This window comes from Meles meles, chromosome X (assembly GCF_922984935.1).
Source record: "Meles meles chromosome X, mMelMel3.1 paternal haplotype, whole genome shotgun sequence".
In the NCBI taxonomy this organism is placed as follows: Eukaryota; Metazoa; Chordata; class Mammalia; order Carnivora; family Mustelidae; genus Meles; species Meles meles.
In genome coordinates this window covers 102,059,647-102,071,955 of record NC_060087.1, presented here as the reverse complement: position 1 = coordinate 102,071,955, position 12,309 = coordinate 102,059,647, and the positions used below count along the sequence as shown (strand labels likewise).

Genomic DNA, 12,309 nt, shown 5'->3' with positions numbered 1-12,309 from the left:
TGAATTCTGAGTAAGCTCTTTGGATTGTTCCAATGTCAATTTCCAATGTCAATTCTCCTGTCAATTTACATTAGTGAAGCAAGACATGGACCCTCCAGCAGGCTGAGTGGAAGGTGCACAGGACTTCTCTGTAGGTTTGGGGGACTTCTCATGAACTCCCGATTATTTCAAAATAAAAAGTTTAAAAAAGGGGTGCCTGGGTGGCTCAGTGGGTTAAGCCTCTGCCTTAGGTCATGATCCCAGTGTCCTGGGATCGAGTCCCGGGATAGAGTCCTGCATCGGGCTCTCTGCTCAGGGAGGAGCCTGCTTCCTCCTCTCTCTCTGCCTGCCTCTCTGCCTACTTGTGATCTCCGTCTGTGAAATGAATAAATAAAATCTTAAAAAAAAAAAATCTCTCTGCCCCCACTGAGATTCATTCCAAAGTGGAATTTAGATGACCAATAAGTGATATGACAGGCTGGAAGGTGCTAAGCATTACCGAGAAAAGCAGGGAGTGGGGCTATAGAATGTTGGGGGGAGTGGTCTCTCTTAAATGGAGACATCTGAGCCTTGACTTGCAAGACATGAGGAGACCAGCCACGGGCTACCTGGGAAAATGGGAGTCCTGGGCAGGGAGAACACCTAGGACTAAGGCTGTCAAGAGAACTGTGTCTAAGTGTGTAGGGAAGGGCAAGGAGGTCCGTGAGGCTTTAGCAAACTAAGTGAGAGTCAGAATAGCAGGAGGTTGTGTCGGAGAGGTAAGGTAGTCCAACCAACTGGGTAGGGCCTTTCAGGTGACGGCAAATTCCTGTACTTTTTTTTAAAAAAAGATTTTATTCATTACTTATTTGACAGAGAGAGAAGCAGCGAGAGAGGGAACGCAAGCAGGGGGAGTGGGAGAGGGAGAAGCAGGCTTCCCACTGCGCAGGGAACCTGATGCAGGGCTCGATCCCGGGACCCCAGGATCACGACCTGAGCGGAAGGCAGATGCTTAACCGACTGAACCACCCAGGTGCCCCTCCTGTACTGTCTTTTATTGGGAGAGGGATGGGGAGCCACTGGAGAGTGTTGAGCAGAGGACTGATGTGATCTGCCTTAGGTCTCGAAAGGGTCACTCCAGCTGCTGTAGAGAAGCCAGAACAGAAGAAGGGAGACCAGAGAGGAGCCTTAAAATTATCTAGGTGAGAGCAGGTGGCTTGGACCCATGCCGAGGTGATGAGAAGTCCTCGGGTTCTGGATACATCTCCAAGTCAAGCTGACCAGATTTGCTGACAAACCTGATGCGGGATGTGAGAGAGAAGAGTGGAAGGCAAATTGTAGCCCAAGCCACAGGAAGAATGGAGGTGCCATTGTTTTAAATGGGGGACTTTGAGGGACCCTGTTGGGTGGGCGGGGAGAGGAAGATCAGGAGGCCTGTTGGGGACAGAGTAAGTTTAAGGCATCTAACTGGATATTAGGCATGTAATTGACACCTAACTGGATGTTGGGAAGGTAGCAGGAGTTCAAGGAAGGTCCAAGCTGGAGATATATGTTTGGGTATCATCAACCAAGAGAATTTAGAGCCTTTATATTGGATGAAAGTGTCAAAGGAGGGAGTGTATATAGGAAAGAGAAGAAGTCCAAAACTGAACCTTGGAGCTCTCTAATGTCAAAAAGGAGTTGAGATAACGAAGAATCAGCAAAAGAAACAGAATGGGTAGCATGCAAGGAAGAAGGAAAACCAGGTAGAATGAAGAGCGCCCCTATAAAGCTGTAAGAATTAAAAAGATGATTTACCCTCCCCGGTACCTGCTCTACCTGCTCCCGGTGGCCCTGAGGGGACACAGGCTGAAGAGTAGGAGTCAGAGGGGGAGCTGGAGGGGAGCTGGTGTGCGGGTTGAAATGTCAGAGAGAGATCACAAGTAGGCAGAGAGGCAGGCACAGACAGAGAGAGGAGGAAGCACGCTGCCCGCTGAACAGAGAGCCCGATGCGGGGCTCAATCCCAGGACCCTAGAATCATGACCTGAGCTGAAGGCAAAGGCTTTAACCCACTGAGCCACCCAGGTGCCCCAAAATTGACTAAATTTATTTTAAAAGTCTTCTTAACATAGTTCTCCTTGGGTCTAATAACTATAGTTGATCCTTGAACAACGCAGGGATTAGAGGTGTCAACCTAGTGCAGTGGAAAATCTGCATGTAACTTTTTTTTTAAGATTGTATTTATTTATTTACAGACAGAGATCACAGAGGCAGAGAGAGAGAGGAGGAAGCAGGTTCCCCGCTGAGCAGAGAGCCCGATGTGGGGCTCGATCCCAGGACCCTGGAATCATGACCTGAGCCGAAGGCAGAGGCTTTAACCCACTGAGCCACCCAGGCGCCCCTGCATATAACTTTTTGACTCCCCCAAAACTTAATAGCGTACTGCTGACCAGAAGAAGCCTTACTGATAATGTAAACAGTCGGTTAACACATATTCTATACATTATACATATTATATACTGTATCCTTAAAACAAAGTAAGCTAGAGAAAAGGTTATTAAGAAAATCATAAGGGGGCTAACGGGTGGCTTAGTCGGTTTGATTTCCGCTTAGGTCATGATCTCAGGATCGTTAGATCAAGCCCTGTGATGGGCTCTGCACTGGGCCTGGAGCCCGCTTAAGATTCTCCCTCTCTCTTCTTCTCCCTCTGCACATCTGCTCCCCTACTCTCGTTCTCTCAAAAAAGGTTGGGGGGAGCGCCTGGGTGGCTCAGTCGGTTAAGTCTCTGCCTTCAGCTGGGGTCATGATCCCATCCATGGTCCTGGGATCCATGTCAGGCTCTCTGGTCAATGGGGACTCTGCTCCCTCTCCCTCTGCCGCTCCCCCTGCTTGTGCTCTCTGTCAAATAAAATCTTTTTTTAAAAAGGAAATCATAAGGAAAACATTTATAGTTCTGTACTGTATTAATCGAAAATATTCACCTATAAGTGGACCCATGAAGTTCAAACCCATATTGTTCAAGGGTGTACTGTACTGTAATTTCAAAGAAGTGATGAGTGTATAAATGATATTTCAAGAGGCCTCCATCAACTGCAATGTAACAGGAAACCATCTTTGGTTTCCATTGGTGACAAAGTCATAGGTACTGTTAATGCCACTACAGTTTGCTGCCTACGTTTGTAAATAAAGAAAGGGTTAAATTTCAGACAGTTTGATAATAACGAAGTTGATTTTTTTTTTCCCCAACCAAGTTCAAGTATTCTGTGAATTCTATCCATGGACCATTTGTGGACCCCAGGTTAAAAACCCTCACCTTAATCTACTGGTGCAAAACCTCTTGAGGTGACTGCAAATATACAGAGAGGTTTTTGTTTTTTAAATGTGGAGGAAAAAAACCACGAAAACAGGGATCATTAACATCCAAAACGTATGCCATTAGTTCCCATACATTTTGCAAAGTGGATTAAAAGCCTGGCATTCCTAGCAGCCAAGGAAAAGGTTGTCCCGAACTTTCTCGGCTCAGACCTCGATTAGCAACCTCTTGCCTGGGCTTACTGGACCCTCCTATGGCAGCCCTCGCCGCCCTCTCTTGCTTCCTCCATCATCACCATCCCTTCCCGTCCAGCCCGGCCCGGCCAGATCAAGACACGGCCGAGATGGGTGCTGCCAAGCCATCCCGGCGGAGGTTAGCCCTACGGCCACCCCCTCCCAAGCCCAGGACCGAAGACCCCTGTACTCGGACGTGACGTCTCCCCCGCCCGCCCTGGACCTTAGCCCCGCCCGCTCTGCTCCCTCCGCCTTCGGGAAGGACGCCCCCTGTGGTATCTACCACGGGCTGTGGGCCTCACCCACGAAGCACGGTGCCCTTAGCACACTGACAGGCTCCCGAGGAACGCACTTACGGAAGTGTTGCAAAGCAAATCCCTTTTCTCACCCACAGACCCGGTTTGGCCAAGTTCCCACGGCAGCGCGGAGGCGCGCAGAGGGCGGAGCGGCGGATTTGGGCCTCTGGCTCTGGCTCTGGCTTCTAAGCTCCGCCCTCGGCTGCGTCTTCTAAATACGTCCTTCCGGCCACTTCCTTCTTTCTCTTTTTCGCTCATCCTGGTGTGTGCCGCTGACTGTTATTGACAATGGTAAGTTCATCCGTTCCCATCGGCTCCGGGATGGTTTCCCGAGACATGAGGTCTTTGCGAGCTCGCCGGTGCCGCACTCTGCGTCGAGGTGCGGGGGCTCTTTTAAAGCCTTTTTCCAGGGAAGGTCGAGTTCGGCCACCGCTCCAGTCCGCGGGCCTGGCGGGAAGCTAGCAAGGGATCGAGGAGGGGCTGGCTACCTGACGATGCGAGGGCCGAGGGGTGGTGCTTTGTGCGCCGCCCCGGCTAGCAGGGCTTCCCACTGGCCTTCGCCCTTCTGGAGTGAACTGTGGTTCTGGGGGGGGGGTGTCCACTCCAGAAATCGTGGCCAGACAGTGGGGTGCCCGCCGCACGTGCCAGTCATCGAGAAGGGGATGGGGTCTGCTGGTTTTTTGGAAGTTTTTTAAGGTGGCGCCCAGGATCATACCACGTTAGGAGCTTACGGGACTCGTTAGTCCTTTATTCAAGTCCTTTGTTCAAGAACAAAGTTAGGACTTTGTTCAAGGGACTTAGAATCTCCCCGTGGAAGCACCCTGGAAGGAAGGGTGCCGTGGTGTGGATCTGTGTGCCATTCGGGCGTTCTTAGTAAAATGCCAGCTGCGGACAATTATGGTCGTGGGTTTTACTTGTGATCGTTTTCTGAGAAATTAAAATTGCTGTATGTTTCGAGGTATGGAGAGGATCGGTATCTGGTTTTTTTAGTTGGCAGGAAATTTACAAGTGCTCTAGTGAGCTGGGAGACAAGGATGTAGTCTTTGTAATGGGCCCCTGTTATGCAAGGTGCAAGGGTGTGTTGGACCACGTTGTCCAGACTTGAGACTATCACTCCTGCCATTTCCGGATGGTACGGCATACGGAGGAGCAGGACTGGACGAGGTTGGACTTGGATGACCCAAGCTCTTAAAGGCAAAAAATGAAGCGAGGAATTGGGAAAGTCGTCCTTGAAAATATATTTTAATAGAGCAGAATTCATGCCAAAATGATAAGGGGAGAGGGGACGATTAGGTGGCTCAGTCGTTCAAGCGGCCCACTCTTGATTTCGGCTCGGGTCATGATCTCAGGGTCCTAGGATCCAGGCCTGCATCTGGCTCCGCCCTCAGCGAGGAATTGGCTCTGCCTGGGGACTGACTCCTCCTGCCCCGCCCCTCGCTCGCTCTGGCGCAGGCGCTCTCCGCGTGGTTAGCTCCCCTGTTTTACATTGTGCACTGAAACTCCTTGACTTGCAAGCGCTAGATTGTTCTGGTTGACAAAAAGCTGTGTTCTTCTCCAGCCATTCCCCAATGGTCCTCTGGGTCCTGGGGTGACAGCAGGGACAACCGGAAGTTATCCTAGCCTTGGAGCATACATGACCTGGGTTTGGATCCCAGCTCTGTGTGTTAATACTCTGCTTTGGGGTAGGTTACTTGCTTTCCTGACTTTTAATGCTGATTTTTACTCGAACGGTGGGGATTATGGTATCTGCCTCCAGAAGCTGTGAGGAACAGAGAAGGCAGGATGAGTTTTGCATTGAAAACGTAGGTTTTGGTATAGGTGAAGCATTCAGATGTTTGTGGATTGTGGGCGTCTGACTTTGAATCAGTGGAGCAAGCTCTCCGTGTGGCTGTCTAAATTGATTACGTTTCTTTCCCAGTCTTCTCACAAGACTTTCAGGATCAAGCGATTCCTGGCCAAGAAACAAAAGCAGAATCGTCCCATTCCCCAGTGGATTCGGATGAAAACTGGTAATAAAATCAGGTAAGGACCCCCACAACCACCTGCTTGTTTTTGTGGTTGCTGTTGTATTTTATTTTCTTTTTAGCTAATTAGTTTTTGATGGGCAGCAAAGCAAGATTTATTGAATGATAGCAAAGTGATAATACAAAGCTCCCGAGGAGGAAGGGGACCCGAGAGGGTTGCCCTGTGGTCGTCTTTTACAACGTGCTTCCTCTGTGTATCTGTACAGCAGCCCAGGCCACAGCTGGGATTCAGGTAGACATGCCACTATTTGTTAATTTCCTGTTGTTTCCAGTCTGTGCCAGAAGGTAAGGTGGAAGGCTGTCCTCCTTACTCATCACAGTGGGGAAGACCATGTTGCTCACTCAGTCCATCTTGAGGTGTTTATCTTTTTGAAAGATTGGGTGATTGCTCTCCACTGCAGAAGTAGTTGAATTGATGGTTTGGGGGAAAAGATATTATTCAAATGGCTACAGAGGGCTTCCAGGGTCACTTAGGCTAACAGGCAAAGCTAAACCTAAAACTCAGGTCTCCTGTGCGCCTTTCAGTCTCGCTGCTCTCTGGGGGGCCAGGTGGACCTTGAGACAGGTCTCCAAAGGAAGAAAAATAAGCATCAAAAATTGGTGGTATTTGCTCAAGGGCTTGCATCCAGTGACAAGCCCCTGTGTGTTAAACACCTTCCAGAACTTGGATTGGTTTAAAATGAAGTAGTAGATTTTTCTGGTTTTCCCAGATAAGTGAGCCCAAAAGACCACAAAGGAGGAGGAAGCAAATACTATTAACCAAAATTTTTATTTGACAATCCTTTTTGTTTAAGCTGAGACCATAGAGCAGGCCTAGCCAGTGGGTCCCTTTCGCAAGATAGACTTCGAAGCTGAGGAATGCCAAGATCATGACACCAGTATGGACTCTGATTTGATTGAATTACAAGTCTGAGTGGGATAGTTTGCCGGTGTGAAGACCAAGATGTGAATGTGGGGGCCTATTTCCTTAATTCTTCCAGCTGGTTAAAAAGACAAGTGAAAATCACACCCTTTCACCTTCTAGGTCAGTTAGTTGCTGCCTTTAGTTACTGTATACTGAACACTGGCTTCTATCATTTATATTTATATTAATATATTAGAACTGCAGCTGGATCTTAAAACCCCTGGTGTTGCCGTCAGAACGATGCTGAGAAAACCATTGCCAAATGGTTACTTCGGCAGCTCAGCCCTTGTATGCACATAAGGGTTTCTGTTGAGAACCTCAGCCATCCATAGGAAAGCCCTTTGATTTATTTACAAATTTATTTATTTGACAGCGAGAGAGGGAACACAAGCAGGGGCAGAAGGAGAGGTAGACCCCAGGACCCCAGTATCATGACCCGAGCCAAAGGCATATGCTTAACGACTGAGCCACCCAGGCACCCTGTAAAGCCCCTTTTTAATGTCTTGGCGTGAACACGGGTCTTTCTGTCATAGCGCCCATCTGGTAGTGGGACCTGCTGTTCTTGGGTGTTGTACGGTAATGAAAAAAATTTGGTTAAAAATACACAGCTCAGCCCCAGGGAACTGGCAACAGTTGAATGATTTTTCTGTTAAAGTCAGCTGTTTTGCGACTTTTTTTAAAAGTGTATTGAAAGCAGGTTGCAATTACAGTGCTTCCTTTTGTGGACGTACTGACATTATCCTGCTGAAAGAAAATCTGTGTCAGTCCTGTTTGATTTTGCCTTCATGAGGGTAAAGTCGTGACCGAGTGACATGGACAATTCTTTGGTAGCCTTAGCCCTGCAGATCTCTTGCTTTGATACTGAAATGATCGGGGGTATTGATCTTTCATAAAAATGAATGCGGGGGCTTTTATGTGTGGGTGACCCACGGGTAGAAATGTTGCTTTGGATGAAGTTGGGGAGTGTTCAAAAGAAATGTGGCTGGGTCTCCCCCCCCCCCCCCCCCCCGGGTTTGAGTCCAAAGTAGGTGGGGGTACTCTTGGGAGGGGCGAGAGCTTCCCCACTGGTCCAGTCTCCTTTAAGAACCAGTGTGTTTCCTAGCCTGGAATCATTTTGAGAGGTAAAGATCTGAATTGATGAGTTCTTAAACACATCTAGCAAATCACTGTTTACCTCTAGAGAGAGCGCCAAACCTGTTAAAGGAAGGGAAAATGGGACCCGTTGCCTTTCAAGGATTTTGTGGTACTGACAAGGCAGGGTGTGTGGTGAGTGGGGGCAGCGGAGTTGAGGTCAGACTGCCCTCGTAACCCGCGGTGTCTTTCTGTGCAGGTACAACTCCAAGAGGAGGCACTGGAGGAGAACCAAGCTGGGTCTCTAAGGCGTCCCACATCACGCGATGACACACCTAATGGGCACTACGTATTTCATTAAGCTCCTTGAAGATCGTGTGTTGTATTCCGTCACCCTATAAACACCTTTCTGCCTGGCCAATAGATACCATTTAGCAGGGAAAGATTTTTCTGTTACTACAGCTCTGCACCAGTGGGTTGGTTTGGTAATAAACATGAGGTCTTTCAGCTTTAATGCTGTTGTGTTTCTGATTTGTGAAGTACTGAATTCCCCCTCCTGTTAGATCACCAGTGGAACTTTCTGCGGCGATAGAAATGTCCCTTGGCGACCAAGTATGTAAATTGTGGCTAGGGGGCGCCTGGGTTGGCTCAGTGCCTTGAGCGCCTGCCTTAGTTAGGCTCTGGTCATGTTCTGGAGAGGGAGGCGGGGGTCTCCTTGACCCTCTGCCCCTACCCCCACCCTGCTCATGCTCTTCTCAAACAAAATCTTAAAAAAACAAAGCATGGCCAGTTTGAATAAAGAACTGACTTGAATTTTTATTTAATTTTAATTAAGCTCCACGTGGCTAATGGCTCTTAACACATTGTGGGAAGTGAATATATGTGTCATCATCATACCTGTGGGTGTAGCACATTCTCTCTCTTTTTTTTTTTTAAGATTTTATTTATTTATTTGACAGACAGACCACAAGCTGGCAGAAAGGCAGGCAGAGACGGGGGGGGGGGGGGGTGGGTGGACAGGCTCCCTGCAGGGCTCAGTCCCAGGACCCCGGGACCACAACCTGAGCCGAAGGCAGAGGCCCCAACCCTCTAAGCCACCCAGGCGCCTCGGTATAGCGCATTCTTAAATAGCATCGTTATCTGCTACTCTATGCCAGTTGTTTTTTACAAGTCTCTATTTGTACACTTGATCTTAGCCAAAAGGCTGAGAAGTGATACAAATCATAACTGTAGAATATAATAAACAACCAAAGCTAATTTGATTTTTTAAATCAAAGTTCATTTGGTGATAATGAATATCTTTTTTAAAGATTTTATTTATTTATTTGACAGATCACAAGTAGAGAGAGAGAGGAGGAAGCAGGCTCCCCGCTGAGCAGAGAGCCCGATTTGGGGCTCGATCCCAGGACCTTGGGATAATGATCTGAGCCGAAGGCAGAGGCTTTAACCCACTGAGCCACCCAGGTGCCCCTGAACATTTTTTTTAAGATTTTATTCATTTATTTGACACAGATCACAAGTAGGCAGAAAGGCAAGCACAGAGAGGGGGAAACAGGCTCCCTACCGAGCAGAGAGCCCGATGCAGGGCTCAATCCCAGAATCCTGGGATCACGACCTGAGCCTAAGGCAGAGGCTTTAACCCACTGAGCCACCCAGGTGCCCCGATGATGAACATTTTTTAATAATAAAACTAGGGGCGCCTGGGTGGCTCAGTGGTTTAGGCCGCTGCCTTCGGCTCAGGTCATGATCTCAGGGTCCTGGGATCGAGTCCCGCATCGGGCTCTCTGCTCGTCAGGGAGCCTGCTTCCCTCTCACTCTCTCTGCTTGCCTCTCTGCCTACTTGTATCTCTCTCTGTCAAATAAATAAATAAAATCTTAAAAAAAAAATAATAAAACTAGTAAAATACATTTGATAGTTGAAACATAAAGCATCATTCATGCAAAAAATGTCACATGTAAAATTCAATGAGAACATTCATAGTTCACAAAAGTGCATATATTTTGTTGATAGCTCATGAGAACAATATAAATTTACTCAAGATACAGAACAAAATTCAGTTAGGCTTATCTTTAGTAGTATAAAATTCTATGCCGAATCCACTGATACTTCTCTTAAGGTACACTTGAAATAATTGATTCAGCCTACCAATGAATGAACCGACATTTTGTAGAACCAAGATCTATTGGTTTTTTTTTTTTTAAGATTTTATTTATTTGACAGAGATCACAAGCAGGCAGAGAGAGAGGGGAGAAACAGGCTCCCTGCTGAGCAGAGAGTCCTATGCCGGGCTTGATCCCAGGACCCTGGGACCATGACCTGAGCTGAAAGCAGAGGCTTTAACCCACTGAGCCACCCAGGCGCCCAGATCTATTGGTTTTATAATACAACTAGTAATTATTTCACCAATCATTTGAATGAGAAATTAGTTTAAACACCATGATATACAGCCTTAGGATAATTAAAAAGCACTAGCAGCTTTGATTTCCATTTTCATGCATACATACAAGACAAGTCTGTATAGTTAAAATTTGAACAAAAAGTCAAACCCTGAAGTATTTTTCCCCCAAGAGAAAAGTTCGGATATTAAAACTTGGTGTAAAAAAAAAAAGTACATGGGGTGCCTGGGTGGTTCAATTGGTTGAGCAACTGCCTTTGGCTCAGGTCATGGTCCTGGAGTCCCAGGATCATCTCCCTGCTTGGCGGGGAGTCTGCTTCTCCCTCTGATCTTAACCCTCTCATGCTCGCTCACTCTCTCATTCTCAAATAAATAAATGAAATCTTTTTTTAAAAAAAAAGTATGTGAAAGGATTTTTACTTAAAACATCGAGCCTCTGCACCAACAAATGAAATTTGACCTACGTATTCACATTTTGCTGATGTAGAGTCAAATTACTATACCTCATAGAAGATTAAAGCTGGAATGCCATGATCAAATGGCGGTGTAGGAGAGGAAGAGCTTGGGCGAATTCAAAAAGGTACGTTGAGTGACGTAATGTGCAGTTAATAGTTCAGTGATAATCTGTTTAGTGGTAATGTGAACAAAATAGGTATTCTGAGTCAAGTGACCTTTTTTCAGTCCAAGACTTCATCTTTACCATGGAGAGAAAATAACCAATTCCATAGCATGCAGCTGTTAGAAAGGTACCCATTCTAGCCCTACCATAAAATGAGTAACTCCTAGAGAAGTAGCCGTAAGCCACAGACAACTTAATACTTCACACGGTCCCGGGTTTCTGTATACAGGCCTGTTCTACGGGGAAATCGGGTGAGGAGTGGAAGTCAGCAGCCTTACCCTTCACTTGTTCTAAGTGGATGCATTGAAAAGTAATAAATAGCCTCATAAAATTAATAGCAATAAACTCTACCTGTCCAAGGTGAATATATATAATTTTTTTTGGTGTTTTTGTGTGTGTGTGTGTGTAGGCAGGGTTCCTAGAAATTCCATTAAGGAAAAATCAAGTATCTCATATAAAAAAGCACTCAAGTTTGTCCTGTGTGTAAAAATCTCTTAATCGGATTAAGCCGCTGCCTTCGGCTCAGGTCATGATCTCAGGGTCCTGGGATCGAGCCCCGCATCGGGCTCTCTGCTCCGCGGGGAGCCTGCTTCCTCCTCTCTCTCTCTGCCTGCCTCTCTGCCTACTTGTGATCTCTCTCTGTCAAATAAATAAATAAAATCTTTAAAAAAAAAAAAATCTCTTAATTTGGGTGCATTTTAAAATCCAGAATGATGCCTACTGCTCAAATACATGAGAGCATAAAAGCACACTGACAAAACACCACCAACAAAAGGAATGGTTTCCAATGATACGGGAATGAGGGTGGGAGGAGATGAAGGGAGTCCCACATACCACCAGTTACAGAACTGCCTTTTGCAACATTAAGTTATACGCACATGGAATGAGGCTAATGTGAGTAAATGTGAAAGCTGTAGGATGACAAGCTTTGAACTTGAACGGCTGTTAGAATTTCTTAATTCAGGAACCTGGCTTCAGTGCTTGATGACTTAGGAAGCAACTCCCCAAAACAGGAAGTCAGTTTGACTTACTGGACAAAAAAGTTTTGAAAAAATTACTCATAACAATTAGCACAGAGGAACAACATTAAAAAAACCATAAAATACAGGGAACATAGGAGCTGAGTTCCCCAAGCTACCAAAGGACAGAATCAGTCTTCTTCACATTAGAATTAAAAAAAAAAAATTGGTATGGGGCACCTGGGTGGCTCAGTGGGTTAAGCCTCTACCTTCAGCTCAGGTCATGATCTCAGGGTCCTGGGATCGGGTCCCGCATCGGGCTCTCTGCTCGGCGGGAAGCCGGCTTCCCCCCTCTCTCTGCCTACTTGTGATCACTCTCTCTTTGTCAAATAAATAAATAAAATCTCTAAAAAAAAATAGGTAAAAGAAATGCTAACTGGGCTCCGCACAGCTGGTTAAATATGGCAGTGGCAACCACTTCGAACGGAAAAGATCTGGTGCTCTCAGTTCCGAGAAAGTGCTCTGACATCCAGTTCTGCAGACACAAATAGCAAAA

The 12,309-nt window shown here is 46.7% G+C and overlaps 1 protein-coding gene, 1 long non-coding RNA gene and 1 other non-coding gene across 3 annotated transcripts in view; 2 read left to right on the top strand and 1 right to left on the bottom strand.

Annotated features, from left to right (window-relative positions):
- LOC123934889 overlaps window positions 1-3,933 on the bottom strand; it is a 29,812-nt gene extending 25,879 nt beyond the window's left edge. The window contains exon 1 of the long non-coding RNA XR_006816843.1: window positions 3,841-3,933. This is a non-coding gene — a long non-coding RNA (uncharacterized LOC123934889). The remainder of the gene's footprint in view (window positions 1-3,840) is intronic.
- RPL39 (ribosomal protein L39) lies at window positions 3,928-8,293 on the top strand. The gene is made up of 3 exons (XM_045995065.1): window positions 3,928-4,071; window positions 5,699-5,802; window positions 8,039-8,293. Exons 1-3 carry the CDS (start codon window positions 4,069-4,071, stop codon window positions 8,085-8,087), a joined length of 156 nt encoding a protein of 51 aa, XP_045851021.1. The 5' UTR covers window positions 3,928-4,068; the 3' UTR covers window positions 8,088-8,293.
- Window positions 7,399-7,530, top strand: LOC123935715. Its single transcript, XR_006816988.1, has one exon. It is a non-coding gene; the product is annotated as a small nucleolar RNA SNORA69 (small nucleolar RNA).
- Window positions 8,294-12,309: the final 4,016 nt, after the last annotated feature.

Coding starts and splice junctions, on each gene's coding strand:
- RPL39 (XM_045995065.1), top strand. Junction 5,803..8,038: donor AAAACTGGTAATAAAATCAG/GTAAGGACCCCC, acceptor CTTTCTGTGCAG/GTACAACTCCAAGAGGAGGC.